General features: G+C 46.6%; 1 protein-coding gene across 3 annotated transcripts in view; it reads right to left on the bottom strand.

The window, feature by feature from the left end:
* Positions 1-21,869, bottom strand: part of DRD2 (dopamine receptor D2) — a 31,065-nt gene extending 9,196 nt beyond the window's left edge. For all 3 annotated transcript variants that reach the window (XM_063178443.1, XM_063178444.1, XM_063178445.1), the window contains exons 1-2: positions 21,361-21,869; positions 2,090-2,418 (exon numbers count right to left, since the gene is read on the bottom strand). In XM_063178443.1, the coding sequence (XP_063034513.1) occupies positions 2,090-2,362 (273 nt within the window). In that variant the 5' untranslated portion in view covers positions 2,363-2,418; positions 21,361-21,869. The remainder of the gene's footprint in view (positions 1-2,089; positions 2,419-21,360) is intronic.
* Positions 21,870-22,123: the final 254 nt, after the last annotated feature.

The raw sequence follows: 22,123 nt of genomic DNA, 5'->3' as shown, positions 1-22,123 counted from the left end.
GAGAGCAATCCCTGGGGCTGGAGAGCAATCCCTGGGGCTGGAGAGCAATCCCTGCAGCTGCTGTGGTTCCACCCTGCCGCTCTCTGTGGGTTTGGGCAGCCCCAGCACAAACCTGGGCTCACCAGGGAAGATAAAGGAGCTTAAACAGCTCCCTGAAGGATTTCAAGGCAGAATGAGGAGGGAAACACATTAATTTTTATTCCCAAGCACCTCTGATTTTACTCACAGCTTTTTCCCAGACAGCTTTTCCAATTACACCCAGCAAAGGTCAGACAAGCAAGAGCTTCCCTTCATTTCTTAGTTTAAAAAATCGGGGTAGGCATTCCTAACCTTTATCTCTTTTATTTTTGGTGAAGAAAATGAGTTTAATTCAGAGTGAAAAGCCTTTAACACTACACACAAAGTGCTAAAGACAAAGAACTAATGATAACACTTCCAGGCACCAGTAGCCTTTTTTCTCCTCACTTCTCTTGCTGTCGAAGCTGAACTTTGCCAATTAAGTTTAATAGCAATTATTCGGACTGCTGTGTTTGACATGTGATGAAAAAAAAGTATATTTCCCTCTAACAAAAATAGAGCCCTACTGCATTTGAAAATAGAATGAATAAGATATCTATTCTTCAGTTATTTCTGCTCTGATATACATAACCATAGGCAGCATAAAGAAGGGAGAATGACTGCATTGAAGCCTGAGTGACAGATGAATACTCAGTGATTAAAAAAGCACTTAAGAGACAGTTACATCAGGAACTTTGAGGAGAATTTGCCCAAAGGCAAAGGTTTCCAGCCAGATCCAAACCTCTGTGGAATCGATTTCCTGAGGGCATGGTTTGGGGGAAGCTGGGAACTGCACAGTTCTTTCTCTTGGTGTTTTCATTTGTGCTGGAGAAACCTCCAAAGTTTGGGGGTAAAAGATCTGTTTGCACCAAGGCTGGGGTTTTCTCAAGTGTTAATTTTGAGTTTGATTTTTAGGCCAAGCTTGTGACACAAAACCTGGAGGAAACTGTCCCAAATGGAAGATGAAGGTAGCTGTGGCTCCTGACCAACCCTGCACGTGAGCCCAGAAAAGGGAGAGAATTTTGCATCATTGTGGTTTATTCTTCTGCCTTAAAATTTAAAAGGGTCTGAGAGGTTCTTCTGGCTGGAGCTGAGGGAGTAGGATCTTCTCCCAGCCTCAACCTCTGCTTCAGACTGGTGGAATAGAAGGAGCAGAACAGAAGGAGATGGAGCCCCAGAGGCAGAGCCTGCCTCCCCCAGCCCGTGGCCATTTAATGAGCTTCAGCAGCGGCTCTGAGTTATCCAATGCCACGAAAACAATCATTAACTCGGGGATAATTAGCACTGTGCTCTCCCACAGCCCGTGCCACATCACTGCCTTTGTTTTGCTTTGCATCAGGACTCACTGGGCTCACTGATGATGGTTCCTTCCCCTGCTCTCCTCCCTGTGTTATCATCCCTCCCATGGGTGAGTGCCTGGAAACTCAGCATGGTTTGTGCCGTGAAAAGTGATTTTTTTCCCCCTATATTGTGACATAAAACTGTGGTTTCCCATCCTGCTTCCACTTCCACAATTGCCTTCCTGCAGCCCTTCAGAAACAGGGCCTTGATTGCTTTTCATTTTTATTTTTTTTCTGATTGCTGGATTCAATGATCCTTGTGGGTCCCTTCCACCTCCACAAATTCCCTGTGATTTCAGCGTGATACCCATGGTGGAGTTTTGAACACAAAATTGGGGTCCTTTCCCGCTTGACCCCAAATTTCTGGTGCAATTGGGTTGTGATTTAGTGCTCTGAGCAGCAGTGGGGTTTCAAGCTACCTGCTCTCCCATCCTTCTCCTGGATAAAAAAGGCAGTTTTGGGGGATGAGAAAGCTACAGTTTCAGGAATGGGAAAAAATGCAGTTTCGGGAATGAGAAAGCTACAATTTCAGGAATGGGAAAAATGCAATTTTGGGAACGAAAAAACCTGCACTTCAGGGAACAAAACCCCTGTATTTAGGGCATGAAAATCGCTTGTGGGGAATTCAGGAGGCCAATTTCCAGGCTGCTACACCCTCCCCACCCTCCCTCAGGCCAGCTCCGAGCCCTTACCTCCATGTAGACCACCCAGGGCATGCAGAGCGTGGCCACCAGCAGGTCAGCCACGGCCAGGCTGACGATCAGGTAGTTGGTGGTGGTCTGCAGGGCCCTCTCCCTGGACACTGCCATGCACACCAGGACGTTGCCAAAGACGATGATGAAGATGAGGAGGGCCAGCAGCACGGCGTAGTAGTTGTAGTGCGGCCTGTGCGCCGCCTCCGAGGCGTTCAGGGCCCTGCTCCAGTTCCTGTCCCCGTCGTACCACGAGAGGTTGAGGGGATCCATGGGGGCCCCCGTGCCAGCTGCCAGCTCCACCCTGCCACACAGGTGTTGCACAGGCCCTTGGGTCAGCATGGGAAATGAAAATGGAAAAAATAAATCAGGTTTCTGCTGCCTTGCTCATGGTCTGCCCGAGGAGGTGGTGCAGTCACCAACCCCGATGTGTTTAACAAAGTCTGGATGCGGCACTGGGTGCCAGGGTTTAGCTGAGATGTTGGGGATGGGTTGGACTCAATGGTCTTGAAGGTCTCTTCCAACCCAGTGATTCTCTGAATTCTGTGAATTTGGGAGAAATTTGGGAATTCCTGGGGACTGGGGAAGTGGTGCAGTCACCATCCCTGGGTGTGTTTACAAAGCCTGGATGTGGCACTGGGTGCCAGGGCTTAGCTGAGGTGCTGGGGCTGGGTTGGATTTGATGATCTTTGAGGTCTCTCCCAACCCAGTGATTCTGTGAATTCCCTGGAGCCTGTTCTCCCTGCCCTGGTGAAATGTTTGGCTGGAAATGGGATGGATGCAGAGCTGCTGACCCAGGCAGGGATTGCAGCAGTTGGTTTTTATTTCCTGACCCAGGTGGGGATTGCAGCAGTTGGTTTTTATTTCCTGACCCAGGCGGGGATTGCAGCAGTTGGTTTTTATTTCCTGACCCAGGCAGGGATTGCAGCAGTTGGTTTTTATTTCCTGACCCAGGCAGGGATTGCAGCAGTTGGTTTTATTTCCAGCTCAGCCCAGGTTTCTGTGGCAGTTCCTCTGTGTTCCAGCTGGCTCAGGGTGCCTGGGCTGTTCTGATGTTCTGTCCCTGCCATCCCCTGCTCCCTGTGAGGTGTGCACAGTTCAGGGCACAAGTGCCTTGACCCACTTTGTTTATTTTCCATGTGCTTCGTGGGGCTTTGGGCTGTATTCCTTTCATTTTTTTTCATTTTTCCTTATATATTTTTTTTCCTCCAGCAGTGAAATAAATAAATTTTAAACCCGGAATAGTGACAATGATGGAAGTTGACAGCAGCAGCTTTTGAAGGCAGGGCTGGGCTGTGCTGCCTCTGCCATTGCCCCAGAGAGGTGACAGTGAGGGGGGACACGGTGGGGACAGCACTGCTGCCACCCCACAGCCCTCAGCATCTCCTGGAACTGGGAACTTTGCTTTCCTGGTGAGAGAAACAGCAGATTTGTGTTTCCAAACCAGCTGTGGGGCTGCTGGTGGATAAAACCACCACTGGGAGAGAAAAGAAACAATGGGAAGAATTCCACTGATTGATGAATGGAAAGATATTTGCTTTTACAAATAAACTTTAGTGTTTGCTGAGAAATGAAATTGGACATTGAGAGATGAAAGAAACAATGAGGAAGGAAAACCCCTAAATTCCAAAGGACCAAATATTCCTCTTTTAATGGAAGGATCAAAAATTCCATGTTTGATGGAAGGACCAAATATCCCATGTTTAATGGAAGAATCAAATATTCCATGTTTGAGAGAAAGGTCAAATATTCAATTTGAGGGAAGGACCAAATATTCCATGTTTAATTGAAGGATCAAATATTCCATTTGATGGAAGGGTCAAATATTCCATGTTTGGTGGGAGGATCAAATATTCAATGTTTAATGAAAGGATCAAATATTCCATTTGATGGAAGGGTCAAATATTCCATGTTTGGTGGGAGGATCAAATATTCCATGTTTAATGAAAGGATTAAATATTCATGTTTAATGGAAGGATCAAATATTCCATGTTTGGTGGAAGGATCAAATATTCCATCTTTGAGGGAAAGGACAAATATACCATTTGATGGAAGGGTCAAATATTCCATGTTTGAGGGAAAGGTCAAATATTCCATCTTTAATGGAAGGATCAAAAATTCCATGTTTGAGAAAAGGACCAAATATTCCATGTTTAATGGAAGGACAAATATTCCATTTGAGGGAAGGATCAAATATTCCATGTTTGATCAAATATTCCACGTTTCCCAAGCTTTATCTCCACCAAGACCACACTGGGAGGTCTGGCCCTGCTCTCAGACACCCCAAACCAAGGCCACTTAATTTCCTTATTAAAAAGACAAAGTGACTTTGATTTATTAAACCACGTAAGTGATCAAAATAGCAAAACATTTGCAAATATCAAATTCACCTGGGAACAATGGTTTCTTTATGTTTCACTGAGCTTTTGTGTGCTTTTCTCATTCAGAGAACAATTTGGATAATAATCCTTGGAAATTTGTTGCATATGGGTCCTTAATAGCTGATAATTCAAAAAGTGTCTGTCTGACAGTGCTATCAGCAGCACTTGATAGCTCTACAAATGTCTTCTTAGGAGCTGTCAAAGTGTCAGAAATTAATTAAATGTTAGCTTCTGTGACTCAGAGTGAAGGGGAAAAATCAATGCTAAATACGGCAACAGTTTTTTCTCCTCTCCCGTTGCCCTTTCATAATGCAAAACTATCTCGAGGAGGCAGAACCATGCAGAAAATGCAGGGTGGGACCAAAAAAGAAATGCTTTTAAAAAAAGCAGGGGCATGGAGAAGTGTGTTTGAGGTGTGAAGGGGTTGGAGAGGGGCAGGAGCAGCCCCTTGGGCCGGGGCTGGTTTTGCTCTGAGCGCAGGAAGGGAATTGGCTTTGGAAAGGAAAGGCCACAGATGGAGATGGGCTCAGCGATCCCAGCCCTTCCCAGGCTGCTCCAGCTCCCTGCTGGATTGGAGGAGGCATTTATAGCTCATCTCATGTCCATTCATCAGGAGTTCCCTCAATGGTGCTCAGGGAGTGTGTAAAAATCCCTGGGTAAAGCAATCAACATTTCCTTTCATTTCCTTCTCTATCTTTCTCCAGAGGGTTTTTTTTTTTCTTTAAATAGAACTATTTTCACAGTAATAATTTTTGCCTTTCTATGCATCATGGGGAAAGTTAATGTTTGAATATTGTACAAAGGAAAAGATTTGGTGTTTCTGTTAAAATAAAAGAAGTTTTAATTTTGGAAAATGAAAAAGAAGAAAAGTTCCAAATATTTTGCATGAAGTAGGGAAACTTAAACACCAAAACCTAGAAATTAAAACCTAGAAATTAAAACTGTTTAAATTAAAATTGTGTGATGACACGATTAAAGGCTGTATTCAGCACACATCCTCGTGGTACAAACTACAGTCAGATGGACAACTCTGTTAATTCCCAGCTTTGGAAAGTTTGAGTTTTTAGAACTAAAAAGAACTTCCAGTGGAGTTTTTAGTGCTAAAAAGAACCCTCTTTTCCCCAGCCCAGAGCTGGCAGCATTCTTGGTGGCCATTAGGGAGGTTTGTGAGTCTCAGTCCTGCTTTGAGGAGCAATTTTGATTTCAGTGCTGACAGTTCCTCAGAAAGAGGAAAGAAAGAAGAAATAAAGAAAGAAGCACTTAAAGAGCTGGGTGGGAGAGGGAGGCTTTTTCCTGCTCTGCCCAAAAGCTGCATTTTCCTGGGGAAAAGGCACAAACAGCACCTGGCTCTGGCCTGGGTGAAGTTCCTGTACAGAGATAAACCAGAGCCTTGGTTTGGGGGAGAAAGAGCCCAAAAAGGAACAAATTCCCCCGAGAATTAAGGGCAGCAAAGCCACTGTAATTCCCACCCCAGAGATTTCCAGGGTGGCTGAGCTGATCCAGCCATGGATTAGCTGCAGGGTCAAGGGCAGGACAGGGAATGCAAGGTTGCAGCCTCGTGTTTGTTTGATAGCAGCAGTGCAGCAGCACCCTGCTGCTCATCCTCATCATCCTCATCCTCCTCATCACCCTCCTGCTCCAGAAAAACCTCCCTGCAAGCAGTTCCCCAGCAGCTGGAGGGTGGGACATCTCACTAACACCTTACCAAAAAAAGCCTTCTAAAAGACTTTTTTAATATATAATTATAATAATTATTTTATTATATTATTTATAATTATTATTTATAATTTTTTAAACACAGTTTTGAATTACAGTCATACCGTTATTTTTAAAATACAGTTTAAGCCCTGCTACTCTGGCTGACCTAGCAGCTAGCTGGTAAGTTACTGTGTAAAAGAATAATGAAAATAAAAATCAGTTAACACGACAGTCTATTCTAGTAAGGAAACAATTCACACCTCTAAAAACAAAATTCTGTCACATAAGAATCTGCAAAATAAAAATGTAAACACCTAAGTAAAGAGAAAGTCTTGACATGTACACAAACAGACATTTTCTAACCAATAAATTAAGTAGCAAAAAAAATCATTAGTCAATTTGATTTAACACAGTGCCTTCTGATATCCCCATAAAAATATAAGATATATGATAATGATTCAGCTTTTCTGCTTAAGAAATCCAGAGTCCTGTGTGTTTGTGTTGGAGCAGGGGGGAATCTGCAGAACTCACAGGGACAAGGAGAAGGGCTGCAGTGCAGAGCCAGGCTGTGCCCTCCTCTGCTGGCAGCTCCCCCCGCTTTTCCAGAGATCAAACTGAAAAATGCTCATTTGCTGTGCCAATATCTCCCCGTGGCTCCTCGTGATGGATCTCTAATCAGGGTTGGAGGAAGAGCACAAGAGAGTGAATGTGGGATGTTCACGGCCCAGCAAACCCCTTCATCTCTCTGGCAGCTTCTGGAACCTTCTTCCTCTCAGAAACTGCAACTCTCCTTCTGGTTTTCACCCTGCTTGCAAACCCTTCGAGGAATAAAACCCTGCCAGGCCTGATCCTGGTTAAAGTTTGGGGCTTCCCCACCAAAACTGCAGCCAGCCTTTGCTCCTGCATGGAGCCCCCAAGGTTTTGCCTCAGACATGACCCATTTAAGATGAAATCAGGAGTTCAGGGTGAGATTTCAGCGCCCAGCTTTCCTCTGGACTCCAGACCCAATTTTGGGCACAATTGTGCACCCAAGAGGGAAAAAGCAGGCAAAGCCAGCACTGAGAGCATCCCTGAGGGCCATGTCCCACTCAGATCAGCTCCCACCTGCTGTCCCCAAGGCCTTTGGCCTGCAGGTGCTGCCAGACTGAAATTTCCTGCTCATTGCTGCTGCCCAGAGGTGCCCATCCCTCCCTGGCAGAGCCTCTCCAAAGGCTTGGCGCAGAAATCAATGTCTGAGTGGGATTTGCACAGAACGCTGCCTCCCTGGGTGTTGTCACTTTGCTCTGGAATTCTGGAATCAATGGGCCATGGGAAACTGTCAAACTGACATTCCTTTCTGTCCTCAAGGTGTTCGCTGAGAATGCCACAAAAATATTCCAGTCAAAGGAAAAAGCAGCATTTCTTTGGGGCACGGAGAAAGTGGAAGAAAAGGGAAGGGTGAAATGTGTTTCAGGAGCTGCTTTGTTTCTCTGTTTGTGGAGGGGGGAAAAAAGCCTCTTCCAGAGCAGTTTCTCTGTTTTTTATTTTGCATGCCAGCCCAGAATTGCTGTGGACTCCTGGTCGTGGTTCCCTGGAGAGCAGAGAAGGTGTGGAGCAGCTGGCACTGAGTGAGAACCTTTTCCTACTCATTTCTGCTCAGGGGACAGGTCTGCAGGCTCTGAGGAGGAGAGGTCAGGAATGAGGAAAACATTGTAAATCCTGCCTTGACCTGAGAGCTCTGCTGATGCTGCTGAAAATGCCCTGCCCTGGGCTCCTCAGGAGCAGCTGCACAGAAGTCGCCCAGCACAGTCCTGGTGGCTTTAAATAACCACAGCTCCCCCGGGCTCTCTGTGGCTGATGCAAATGCAGCAGGGAGGTGACAGGGGAGGTGACAGCCGTGACTGAGGCCCGGCAGTAATTACACCTGAGTGCTCCTGAGCACGGCTGGGGGAGGCACAGCTCTGCTTCCCACCCTGCCCTGCCCTCTCTGCTCTGCAGGAACCAGCACAATGCACGAGCAGGGGTCTGGGCACCTCTGCACACACAGGGGCAGAATTAGAGACAAAATCTTATACAGGGATCTCCTTGAGCCAGGTCTTATGAACCCTTGGAGATCTGTTCCTACAAAACTCCTGCCCAGGCTGGGCTTTCAGGGGGCTGAATTCTAATTTCAGCACTGCAGCCTTCATATCGATCAAGCCAACAGTTCTGCCATCAGCTCCTTCCAAAATCCTCTGGAAAATCTTCCTCCTCTGCCTCTCTCCTGGCTCCCCGTTCCCCTGATCCTCTGCTATCCAAGATATCAAGGGTGTATTAATTGCAGCTATTGCTCACTTCTGATTCACAAACATTCCTAGTTCTGTGTAATTGTCACCATCACATTTTCTGAAAAACTCTCTTTGCCCAGGATTCTACTCCTGGGAAGCTGAGAAAAAGGTAAACAATAATTATCTCATTTGCTTCTCCTGTGTTTTGCTGCTTTGGAATGTGGTTTGGAGATTATTTATCCAACAGGTGAATTGTTCTGATTTAATGACCAATGATGGTGATTAAATCAAAACAATTGACTCAGGAGTTTTTCATTATTGTCTTTTAGCCTTCTTCTGTATCCTTTCTCTATTCTTTAGTACAATTTAGTATAGCATTCTTTAATACGATATGATATATGATATGATTGATATGATATGATCTGATATAATGTGATATAATGTGATATAATGTGATATAATGTGATATAATGTGATATAATGTGATATAATGTGATATAATATAATATAATATAATATAATATAATATAATATAATATAATATAATATAATATAATATAATATAATATAATATAATATAATATACACTGTAATGTAATACAATACAATATCATATATCATATCATATCATATCATATCATAATAAATGAGCCTTCTAAATGGAGGAAGATTCATCATTCTAAATAAATGGAGTCAGATTCATCATTTCCTTCCTGCCACGAGGGACCCCGAAAATACCACAGATAATACTTAATTGGGTGCTTTTGCTAGAAAGTACTACACATAATAATCCCTAACTGGGTGCTCCTGCTGGAAGGTGCTCACAGCCTCCCTGAGCACCTGGTCCCAGCCTTTCCTGGTGCTCAGCAGAGCTCTGAGAGGGCCCTGGGGTGACACCAGGGCTTTGAGAGGGCTCTGTAGGTGACACCAAAGCTCTGAGAGGGCCCTGGGGTGACACCAGGGCTCTGAGAGGGCTCTGTGGGTGACACCAGGGCTCTGAGAGGGTTCTGTGGGTGACACCAGGGCTCTGAGAGGGCCCTGTGGGTGACACCAGGGCTCTGAGAGGGCTCTGTGGGTGACACCAGGGCTCTGAGAGGGCCCTGTGGGTGACACCACCCCGCTGCCACCGCGGCCTCTGAGTCACCCACCCGAGCTGTTCTCGCTGATGCCACCGCGGTGTTCTCTGTTCCCAGCGCTGATAATCACAATCACATTGCTCAGAGCTCCCTGCACTGGCTCCGGGCTGTGATTCACCCCCTCCCAGGCAGCAGAGACCCTCAGGAGCCTCCTCTGGAGCACAGCGAGGGTTTCCTGCCTCTGGAGAGGGTGGCAGGACAATCCCAGCTCCTGGTGGCTCCAGAATTTCCAGGCTGAGCCCTGGTTTCAAGGCAGATTTTCCAGTTCTCCATTTGTGGTGCTGCTCTTTCAAGCATCCCTCTTTCCTCATGGAATTTTTGCCTGAATTTCTGTTGCAGGAAGGAAAGGGAAGAAGTTTCATCCCAGAGCATTTGTCCTTCATGCCTGTGATGGAGCAGAACCTTCCCCAGGACTGTGCTCTGCCCTCCCAGCTGAATCCAGGCACACATCAGGCTGGAGCCCTGCAGAAGGATGTCCTGAGGCTGAATTTCTCTGGGGACTCGCTGCCTGCTGCTTCCAGGCCCTCTGAAAATCTCATCCTCCCGGGTTTCTTAGCAAGCCCTCACAGAAGGGAAGAATTCAGGCATATCTTCCCTAGAGGGGGAGGAATGCTCCTGTAACTTCCCTCAACCTGTCCTTCTGCTAATAAAAAACAGGTTCCGTTTTCAGAGGAATATTTAAAATTAAAGATTAAAGCTTTGCCTTCATTGAAGACTTGCAGCCAAATATGGTTTTATCAGAAATCCTCCAATTCTAACATTTTCTCACCCCAACATGTTAAACTTCAACAAGGAGAGGTCGTAGTGGATTGGTTTGGGGTTTTTGTCATGAATAATCCTTTTAGGACCACTTTGGGGTATAAATAGCTCCCTCCAGCAAGAATCTGCTCCCAGAAAAGCCCAGCACTGCCCCTGCCCACCTGGAATTCAGGAGAGCTTTGGTCCTGCCCGCCAGGCTGAGCAGAGCCCTGGGTTCCTGCTGTTCCTTCAGAATCTGTGGGTGCAGGGCAAGCTTTGATCTCTGCAACATTTGGCAGATGAATTTTTCAAGCTGGAGCTGCTCCAGACACAGCCCACTTGAGCCCTTCTCAGCTGGGTGGAGAGGATGGGCAGAAAAGGCTTTTTAAGAACCATTTCTCACTCTGTGCTTTCAGCTTTGGACACACAACCAGAAACGCTGAGCACATCTCGATTTTCAGTGGATAAAGGGAAGGATTGATTCCTCCCCTGTGCTCTCACACAGGGATGGTCCCTGTCAGAGGCAGCTCTTCAGCCTGAAGATACTGGTTCTTATTAAACATTGCATTGCTATAGACCCAACATCCTGTTCTCCACAAAAGCTCTTTTTTCTGCTCATAATTCCTTTATCTGTATCCTAATGCCTAAAATCTCTCTGACGAGATCTGAGCCTCTGACTAATCTAATAAATTCCCAGCTTCATGAATGCTGGGGATCTGTGTTCCTTTAGAATCTGTGCTGTGTTTGAGATCATCCACCAATGTCTGCAAATAACTCTTAATCACAGCCAATTGTATTAATTTTGAGCAATTGGAAAAGTTGAATCTCTTCACTTCCCACCCCCCTTAGTTATGTACAGAAGTGGCTGAAATTTGAACAAAATACTGGATAAAACCTTGCAAATATTTAAGGGGTTTATTTTCTTTATTTGTTTTTGTCTGTCTGATGTTCACACTTTGGTACTTGGCATTTGAAGTGTAAAACAATTTAATTGCAGAAATAGGTTGTGTTAATTCCTTGCCTGAACAAACCCTTTTTGCTTCCCAGGCTTCCCCTGTTCGTGCAGCACCTGGCACAGGGATACTGTGAGCTCTCAAGTCCTTCAGCCACACTTTATTAAAAGTAAATAATAATAATTCAGATTGAAGCCATCAAATATTTGCCCTCCACTTATGTCAGGGAGCACTCGTTGAACATCTGCTCTTTGCATTGCCACTCCTCCCCCTGAGCTTGTTTGCAGAAATGTTTGCCAAAAGCAGCGAGTTCCAGAGCTCTTTGGTTCCCCTTCCCCTCCTCCCTGTTCTCCTCAGATTTCTGGGAGTTTGCCCCAAACCATCCCTGACTAAGATTTGCCCCCAGTCCCGTGGAGCAGCTTTGATGGGGATGTGTCAATCAGCACAGCCCTTGCTCCAAGTGCCATTCCCTGCATTTAAAACCCCGAGAAAACACAATTAATTATTGCTGTCCCTCGTGGCCAAGGAGCAGAGCCAGCTCCCATCTCAGAGGGAAGGCTCTGACAATTCCCCCATCCAGTTCTCCTCAAATTTCAAATCCTAATGATCCTTAATCATTTCATCCCTGGGCTACATCAGCTCAGCTATTCAAATCCTGAGCACCCACCTCTGCCGTCTTTGCAGGCAAAAGGAGAGGAGGATGTGAAAAATGTGTATTTTTTGATTGGCTTTTTGCAAATATTAAATGAATATTATATGTATATATATATATATATATATACTATATAATATTAAAATGAATATTATATATGTTGTGTTAGAAAGTGATGCTGTGCTAATTTTCTTAAGTAGTGTGTTAAATATAGTTGTAGGTTATAATGTTAGGTTAAAAGTTAAGGTTATAAGGTTATTAGATATTATTAGGTTATAAGTTTTAGTTTATATATAGTTTTAGGTTATAATGTTAGAATAGAAACTGTGCTATGTAAGATACTTTTTTAAAGAGAGGAATGAGGCACTCTCACTGAGATAGCAGCCACAGGACACCTGAATCTTTCAGAGAAAGAGAATTTATTGCTCCATTATCAGAAGAAATTAACTTCTTCCTGCCTCACTCAGTCTTGAAGTCAGGATTCAGAGGCAGAAGCTGAAACTGCCCAGCCAGAATCCTGGGTTTGAATGGAATTTATGCATCATGGATGAGCTGTATGAATATGCAACAGGCTGTTGCTTTTAAGGGTTAATCCTCTGTTATCGTTAGTCCTTTTTTGAGCTTATTTTGCCCAGAAAAGGTACCCAGACTGTCTGTAACTCTTTGCTTTTATTGTCTTGTATTTTCCTAATCCTAATTGTCCAAATTATTATTACTCTAATTATATTACTATTTTATACTATATTACTATATTTTATTACTCTAGTTATATTGCTATTTTTATAACCATTTTATTACCATTAAACCTTTAACATTTTAAACCACCTGACTGGCGTTTCTCACAAGGAGAATCCACCTCTCCTCCTGGATCTGTCCTTTCCCAGCGGCTGCGGGCACTGAGCCATGCAGGAATTGTGCTGGATCAGCAGCTCTGGGAAGCAGCATCTGTTCTGTTCTGTTCTGTTCTGTTCTCCTGGGGAGCTCCTGCTCTGCCCTGGGGCCTCTCCAGCACCAGTGTTTGCCTGCCCTCCTTGCTCTGACCTTCCCCAGGCGCGCAGAAATGTTCATTCCCTCTGATAGCTGCAATTTTTCATCCCTCCCTGCTCCGTGTCGCCGCCCTGGTGCTGCTGCATCATCGTGTCCCCCCTCTGCTCGGGCTTGTCCCACCCACGGAGCCACCAACTCTCTTCTCTGCCGCTCCCTGTTTTGCCACAAAACTCACATTTTTGGGAAAATCATCGCTCCCGGGCAGGGTGTTCATTTTCCCTAAGAAAGATGCTCAGCCGGGCACCCTGAGGTGTTTCTGTGCTTTTTGGGGAATATTTTTCCCTTCCTGGCCTTTGGAATTGTTTTACTGATCAATCAAGCTTCCCAAGAGCAGAGGGGTCCCACACAACATTTCAAATTCTCTCATATTTAGTGAATTCTGGTAGTGGAAGGATTTTGCTTCCATCAGGTGTGGTACCACCTGTTTTCCAGGTGAAATTGTGACTATTTTCAAGGTAAAATCGTGGCTATTTTCAGATGAAATCATTACTATTTTCAAGGTGAAATCATGGCTAGTTTAAGGTGAAATTGTGGCTATTTTAAGGTGAAATCATGGCTATTTTCCAGTTTAAATCGTGGCTATTTTGCCTTTTGCCTGTTACAAAAGTGTTTTAAGGTTTTCTTTTGTTTCCACCAGCAGGAGCCACCAAACTGAACTTCTCCCATTAAAACCTCACTAAAATTCAGGCAAACACCTGGAGGTGCTGCAGTGGAGCCAACCAAGAACAGATTGGACTTTCCAGATGTCTCCAACCCCCTTACAGAGCATCCCTTCATGGTTTTGGGCTGATCATACCCAAAAAACCACTTTGAAAAGACAAATATTTTCTTCCCATATTCCACAAAACTCATTGGGAGCATCACTGACAAATCCCCAGGAAGGGGAAAAATGTGAACTTTCAGTGCTGCGTTTTTTGGCTGATTGCAGGAATTTCTGTGTCCCTGGGATCACTGCACATGCTCAGCTGCTGCTCTCCTCAATTTTATTTGACTTTTACACAGTCAGCAAAGTTTCCAGCCTGCTGGGAAGTGCACACTCCATCCATTACGAACCCAGTTCCTAAATCCAGTGCCTGGGACAGTGAATTGCACATGATTTCCATTTCCCTTTAATCCACAAAGTCATTAGCAGGGCTCCACAAAGCCATGAATATTTTCCCCTGCTTGGCAGGGAGCAGATTTCCTTTCAGATGAAGAATTACAAGGAGCTGTAATGTTTTTAATTAAGGTGCTGGGTGCGAGTTATTGTGCAAATTCAGGCAGGACTAAACCCACAACTGTTTAATTCATCAGCAATAAAAATCACAGGCTGCAGGGACTAAAATCAGATCTGAAGGCAGGTGCCCAACTTGCTAAGTGTGAAACCAAGGAAAGCCTCCTGCAGACACTGCTCTTGGTCATACTAAAATAAATATTCTCTTTTACGTGCTCAGGCGCCTGTGACTGTTTTTTCCATGGCACCAGCAATCATTCCCACTCATAATGGTCACTGTCTTGTCCCACCTGACCCATTGAATATAAAAATTTTATGGGAACACTACAAGCATGATGGACACGTGCAAGTTATTGAACTCCCTCTTTAGTAGTTGCTCTGCCTGTTATTTTTTTTCATTAATTTTTTCTAACATGTGTTATTCTCTCTACAAACAATGCCTCTTAAGCTAAATTCTGATGGTTGTGATTGTGAGGCCTCCTGAATCAGAAATTCAATGGTAAAAATTAAATTGCAAAGTGTAGACCCAAAGAAATTGGACAACATCGTCATCATCATCATCATCATCATCATTATTATTATTATTGGTTTGTTTTATTTATTATTGATGGTATTATGTTAGTGCTATTGTTATTGTTATCATCCATCCTTGTCATTTTCTGTTAGGCTTGTGGTTTCCTAATTGATTCTTTCTTCACGCCGAGAGAGGAAAAAAAATTATAAATCTTGAGATAAATAAAAATAACGCTCGGAAAGGATGACAAAGGCAAGTGCAGAGCACCAGACATCACATGTAGACAAACATCCTCCCACAGAATTGGGTTCCTGCACATGGATTTCTGCTTTCGTTAGTGGAACATCTCACAGAAATGCAGGCTGGGCTCCAGAGAGGGTGGCTGGGGACCAGGGTGTCACCATGATATTTTATGAAAATCCTTTCACCAGGTTTTTTCTCCTGAGAAGCTGAGAGGCCTCAGAAACATAAACAATATGTCTCAGCAATGTAAACAATAATTATCTGATTGCTTGGAGTGTGGTCTGGAGGTTGCTCACCAACAGGTGCATCTTTGAATGGTTCTATGTGATTTGTTTTTAATTAATGGCCAATCATGGTCCAGCCGTGTCAGACTCTCTGGTCAGTCACAAGATTTTATTTTTCATTCCTTTCCAGCTTTCTGATGTCTCCTTTCTCTTTCTTTAGTATAGTTTTAGTATAGCATTTTTTAAAATATAATATATACCATAAAATAACAAATCAGCCTTCTGAAACATGGAGTCAACATTCTCATCCTGTCCTGGGGACCCTCAAACACACCACACCAGGGCATGGTAACTTTTTCTAAGCCTTCTGATGTTTACATTCTTACTGTAAATAACTGATTATTTTGCATTCCTTTCTGGAAGAAGAGAAATTTGATGGGCTGCTGGTTTGTGCAGTGTCATTGGAGAGGTGGCACTGTCACCCTCCAATCCACTGTCACTTTTGGAAATCTATAAATCTTGGAATCAGAAATTAAACACTCTCTTTTTTACCTTAGAAATTTGAGTGTCTACATCATTATTTTGGGTCCTATAAGGACAGGAGGGAGCCCTGCAGTAATTCCTGGGTGGAAATCCCTGTGGGTGGGAGCTCTGTGACCAAATGAACTGGAATTCACCTCAGCTCTTGACTTCAGTGAAGAAATAAATAAACCCAATAAATCCCTGACCTGTTCCCTCAGTGCTATCCTTGGAAATATCAAATCCTGCTCTGCATCCCATTGCTGAATTTGAGGGAAAGGCTCCTCTTCCAGTCTGGTGTTCTAGAGAGGAAAGATAAGCAGCAGCCTGGATCTCACTGGTACCTGATGTGCCATTTCAAAATAATAATAATAACAACAATAATAGTAATAATGGCAGTGCTTTATAATAATAACTGTCCTGCTTTAATTAGCTCCTGTTTTACAGCACAGGCCCCGGGCATGGATCACAGCCTGCTTTACAAATAAAAACAAACCAATGTGTGGGACTCCACTCACATGGAAATTCTGGGCTTGACTTTTTGACTCCCTTGTTAGACTCCCCCTAATTCTTACAGTTTTACCATCAAAGTGCAAATAAGGAGCTTTGCACATGCCTGGACATGGTGGGCTGATGTATTCCTGTAGTATTTATTATAATCCCCATTTTAGTACTCACAAACACATTTTTAGAGCTTCCATAACCTCATGGGGATGATGAATGATTCATGTACTGGGACATGAGTGATTCTTCCTGTTCAACAATATGGATGTGAATGTGGGGGGGTGTTTCTATTTTTAAGGGCTTTTTAAATTAGCAAGTTCTTTATAATTGTGGCTTTTCAAAGCCGGGTGACTGAGATTCACCTCCCAGATCTGTGTGGGGACGTCTCAGGGAGGCTGGAGGTGTCCTGGCCCCTCTCTGGGGCGGGCTCCAGGGATGGAGACAGGGCTGGGACTGAAAGGAGGAAACAGATCAAGTGCTGGACACCTAATTCCAGACTCCAGCAATCCCAGAGATAATCACATTTTCCTCAGCTGTCATACAACCATGCAGAAGCTTGAAACAAGCAGATACAAAGGGGCTGGGGGTCAGAGAGTGCTCGTTGCAGAGAATCTTAATTTGCTGGAGCTCCGCATTGCCTGAGATGTCAAAATAGGAGGGGGTTTAGACAAGTAATTTGCAAGGTGCCGGATTTTAGGTAATAGCTCAGAGTTCTCTGCTGGAGTGTGTCAGCTGCAGCATTCAGGGGAGCTGATTGAACAACCTGAGCTGCTGCTCAAGGGTTCATTTCTCTCTCTGGAGCTGCACATTGCACAGAGCGCTCTCAATGGCGCTGATTGTGCTGATCCATCCCCAGCCCCAGCACTCGGGGCAGCGAGCTGGATCCAATATTTGTATTTTTGTGTGCATTTATCAGCCCCTGAGCGCCTGCAGACCATGGCACAGACGAGGCCACAGAGAGATTTGGGATAAAGGAAAGGCACTCCAAAAGCAGGAGGATGCCCAGCAGAGGGTTTTATTCAGGTGACTCCGTGATTACCTTTCCCCAGTGGGTTTATTTATCCCCCTGTGAAGTGTGAAATGTGAAGTGTGGCCATGCCTGAGCAGCCAGGTACATCCATGGGCAGGGGACATCCGGGGGACAATGCCAGCCCCATCCAGGAGGTGCCAGGAGGGCAGAGCTGTGTCCCTGATGTGAACCTTGCCTGGAGCAGCAAGCAGGATCCAATATTTGTATTTTTGTGTGCATTTATCAGCCCCTGAACGCCTGCAGACCCTGGCACACCGGAACAGCTGAGGCTACAGAGAGATTTGGGATTTATTCGGGGTTTTTATTCAGGTGACTCCGTGATTGCCTTTCCCCAGGCAGCTCAGTGGGTTTATTTATGCCCCTGTGAAGTGTGAAGTGTGGCCATGCCTGAGCTCCCTGCAGGGCTCTGTCATCGCAGCTTTTATTGCTCCTTGCAGCCTCTCCCTCTCCCCAGCGCTCCAGAACACATAAAGCTGCATTTACATTTTCTGAATGGACTAATCATGGCTCTCTGCTTTGATAAAGAAAGTGCAGCCTCCCACATAACCACATGGAAACCAACAGGGAAGAGTAAACCAGAAATAAACCCATTCTGGGGGGTTGAGAGAAAAATACCCACCGGGATAATTGGGAGGGATGTACAGAGAAGCAGCAACTGAACACACAGTCACATCTCCAAAAAAAAAATTAAAAAAAATTTACAAGGCTAAAAATACCCAGGTGAAGGACAGCGAGAGAAAACATGATTGAAGCAGAACAATTGGGAGAGGAGTTAATGGTTATTAGCAATCACTCCAGATTGAATATAGGTTGGTTTTGTAACAGCACAGGGGATGATGCATCTGACAGGACTTAAACAATTGCCTCCCCCTTCCCCAAAGGATCTCGCTGGCAGCAGCCTGGCTCTCACTGCTCTGGGGCCCTGCTCCTCAGGAGCTGCTGGAAGTTTTTATTTGTGAAAAACAGCAAAGTTTGATCCCAGACAAAGCTTTCCAAACCTGTATTCCAAACCTCAATACATTTTAACCTTCAGCCCACTGAATTTTCTCTTAGAAAAATACCCCAGGGAGGCCGAAGTTCCACCAGTCTGGGATCTTTTTATTTATCCAATTCTGCCTTTGCCTGGGCAGGAGTGTGAGAATGGAGAAATGTTTGTGATGTTTCTGCAAACACTCCCCCATCACCCAACTGTTTGCTGTGCATTCATTAACAATCTGTGGACTCCTTTCCCCTGGAACTGCGATTCCCCAGGGTCCCCAGCACTCGGGAACGTTCTGCCTCAGTGCCAGGGTTCCCAGCTCGGGGTTCTCTGTCCTGCACCTCCTGGCAGGGAATGTCAGCTCTGGGCACGAGGGAAATCCAAAGCTCAGAGCCAGATTTCCTCCGCGCTCACAGGGAATTTGTGCGCAGAGGGTGAAATTGAAATCGAGTTATCCTGAAAGGATTGTGAGGGGTGTGAGCCAAACCCATCCTCTTCATAACTGGAGAGCTACAAAACCTTGAAGAGAAATGTTTTTTCAAAGGGGTTTTTTTGGCTGCTGTTTTAGGGAATTTGTGTCTGGTGATTGTCACAGAATGAACCTTGTGGGTCCCTCCAGTTCAGGATATCCCTGGTTCCACCAGCTTCACCTGCAGCTCCAGAGCTGAAGCACCCAGAGCAGGGAGGGTGGGGATTTGCTGCTTTGGAGCAAAGGATGGGTTTGGTTTGAGGAGGAGAACACGCAGGGAATGGCCCTTTCTGTGCCAGGCCTGTGCCACAGAGGGGGAACAGCTCTGGCACAGCCCTGCCTGCTCCGAGCTGCTCTGTGAGCTTTTCCTGCTGCTGCAGCTGCACCTCCCAGCACGTTTGTCCCTGCTGGGAACCCTGCCTGGTGCCTACAGCCTGGAACAGCCTGGGCAGGGCAGGGGACAATGCCAGGCACATCCATGAGGTGCCAGGAGGTCTCTGCTGCGAATCCTGCCTGGTCCCTGCAGCCTGGGGCAGCGAGCAGGATCCAATATTTGTACTTTTGTGTGCATTTATCAGCCTCTGAGTGGCTGCAGACCCTGGCACAGCCGAGGCAACAGAGAAATTGGGGATAAAGGAAAGGAGCTCCAAAAGCAGGAGGATGCCCAGCAGAGGGTTTTATTCAGGTGATTCCCTGATTACCTTTCCCCAGGCGGCTCAGTGGGTTTATTCATCCCCCTGTGAATGTGAAGTGTGGCCGTGCCTGAGCAGCCAGGTACATCCGTGGGCAGGGGACATCCGGGGGACAATGCCAGCCCCATCCCTGAGGTGCCAGGAGGGCACAGCTGTGTCCCTGCCAGGCAGGTGTGTGGCTCCTGAGCACACCAAGGGCACCCCGTGCCCTCGTGCCTGGCACAGGGGCACAGAGGGGACACCTGTGCCTCTGCTGACCCCTCTGTGGGCACAAATCACCCAATCCCCACGGCCAGGCAGGCTCAGGGGGGGATCCCCCTCAGCTCAGGGTGATTTGGGGTGGGGAGCAGTGTCAGGATGGGCACGGGGGACACTGTGGGGCCGCTGATCCCACCCAGACCCTGGCCAAGCCTTTCCTGCAGGGTGGCAGTGACACAGGGGCACAATCTCACAGGGAAGGAGCTCTCAAACACACCCACACTGACTGCTCCCCTGCTTTTGTGGGGTCACAGGCTGCTCTCTAAAGCCTGAAGCTTGCACATTTTCTGCTCTAGTGTGGCAGGGAAGCTCATTTCCATACACAGTGTGCGTGTGTGCACATGGAAGTTAGGTGGAAATGTGGAAAGCGCAGCAGATTTTACACAGGGGTTCATAAATCAGTAGAAAACTCTTTTACAAACTCTGTTCAGAAGTAAGGAAGGGAGCCCTGAACGTAACAGAATTTCTGCAGCATGGAATAGAAGTTAAGGGGGGATAACAAGAACTACAGCAGTCTTTACTTGATGGAGTCAGAAATATTGCCAAGAGTTTTTTCCTAGATTACTACAAGCAATCACTTCAAAAGAGATAAAAACCAGGGCTTTGAGTTTTTAATACCACTGTGTGTGTAAAGAGCAATAATGCCAGGAAAGCCTGAGCACGTAGGAGAGCCAGCCCACGCTGCTCAGCATGTGTAACCTATCTGACCAGCCCTGCTGTAACCTGGGTATTTATAAAACAAACCAGGCTGTTTTCCTTTCCAACTCGGAGCTCCAACAACTCGAGCAGCAGTGATTCATGCTCCGCACACATGCTGGGAGCTGTGCAGCTCCACGCCTGGCATGTGGCAAAGCCGGCATGGGAGAGAGACTTGAGAAGTGCAGAGTGGGGAAGTGTGATCCGGGGTAGAAACAACCCACAGACAACAGCTTGGACCAAAAATACCCCTGGGCTGAGCGGGACCCAGCGCCAGCCTGGGCTTTGGTTCCCTGCCCCAAAGCCGCACTTTGCACTGCTTTCAAAAGGCTGGATGGAACTTGGAACTGGGGGGAATGGAAAAATGAATGAAGGTCGAGACAAAGGTGATTGTAAACACAAAATCTGCCTGCAGCATTCAGAGAAGAATTTCTGAGAGATTTCCTTCCAGGGGTTCTCAGGAAAGGGTGACAGATCCCCTGTTCTCCACTGGGGAGGATTGCTCTGCATCAGGACTGGTGCTGAGCACGAAGTCTGACAGGATGCCAGCTTTGCCTCACCAGATGTAAAAGAATGAGTGTGGTAAGAGGAGAAAAGAGTGTTTTCCCTCAAATAATTAGACTGAACACTCTTGTTCCTTGGGGAGCTGGAGTGTACCCACATTCTATCCTCTGCACACATCCTCCTCCTCCCCTTCTCCCTGTCACTCTCTCCATTGTGTCTGCCTGAGAGCAGCGTTAAACATCAAACTTCTAAAAACGAGCCGAGCTTCTCAGCAACTCCAAATGCCTCTTTAGCATACAATAACAATTGTTTGTTGCTTTTCAGTGAGAGGTTTAGATGGAGAAATGAGACAGCCTGAATTTCAGTTTGAAAAGCCGCTCTCGCCTCTTGTCTCGCGGAAAGGAACGGCTTAATGGATCCTTTTGGTGTAATGACAAATATTTTCCCTTTTCTCCTGTCTTTATTTACATCTCTAGGCAGTGGTGATCACAGCAGCCACTGCTGTCTGTGTTCCCTCACCAGGATATTCACCACATCCCTGTTTCTGGAAGAAAAGCACAACACCAATCCCTTACCTTCAAGCCATACGAATCCCTCGAGCAGAGGCGCGAGTACTTTGTGCCAAATAAATCCAAACCACCACAACTCTCCACCGTGGCTTTTCCCAAGCTCTCCCAGGCTTTCAGGCAGACTTCTCGCTGTCCAGCATTCACGCAAAAAAAAAGCAGAGGAGCAGAAAGAAAGGCAATCACCTGCCCGACCCCTGGGAGCTGGGCTCTGCTGGAACTTGGGGAGCTCGGGAAGCGTCTCAGCTCTCTGGGAAGCGTCTCAGCTCTCTGGGAAGCTCCTGAGCCCCTCGGGAACAGCCTCAGCTCCCCGGGGCCGGGCTCCCCCGCAGCAATTCGCTGTCCATCCCCTTCAGCACACGGCCGGCTGGCGAGGCAGCAGCTCCGGCTCCATCTCCCGGAGCCCAGGCTCGGCTAGCGGCCGGGCAGAGGCGCCCCTTCCTCCCGCGGGCAGATGCCAACAACCTGTTTCCACTCGGGCTCCCTTCTCCGGCCGCGGGATGCGAATTCCCGCAGCGCTCCCGCTCTGCCTCGCCCGCCGCTGCCGCTGCCGCTGCCGCGGGGAGGGAGGGGAGGGAGGGGAGGGAGGGGAGGGGGCGAAGTTTCCTCCCCCGAATCCCACGGACTCAGCCCGGCCGATGGGGATGGGCGGCTCCAGCCGCGGGGATGCGGCCCCGGCACCGGGACAGCGCCGGGCGGAGCGCGGGGCCGGGACCGGGGGGGCTGGAGGGGCTCGGCCGCCCCCAGCGCAGCCCCGGAGAGAGGAGCGAGG

Source organism: Melospiza melodia, chromosome 29 (assembly GCF_035770615.1).
Source record: "Melospiza melodia melodia isolate bMelMel2 chromosome 29, bMelMel2.pri, whole genome shotgun sequence".
Lineage (NCBI taxonomy): Eukaryota > Metazoa > Chordata > Aves > Passeriformes > Passerellidae > Melospiza > Melospiza melodia.
This window is presented reverse-complemented; position numbering and strand designations above follow the sequence as displayed.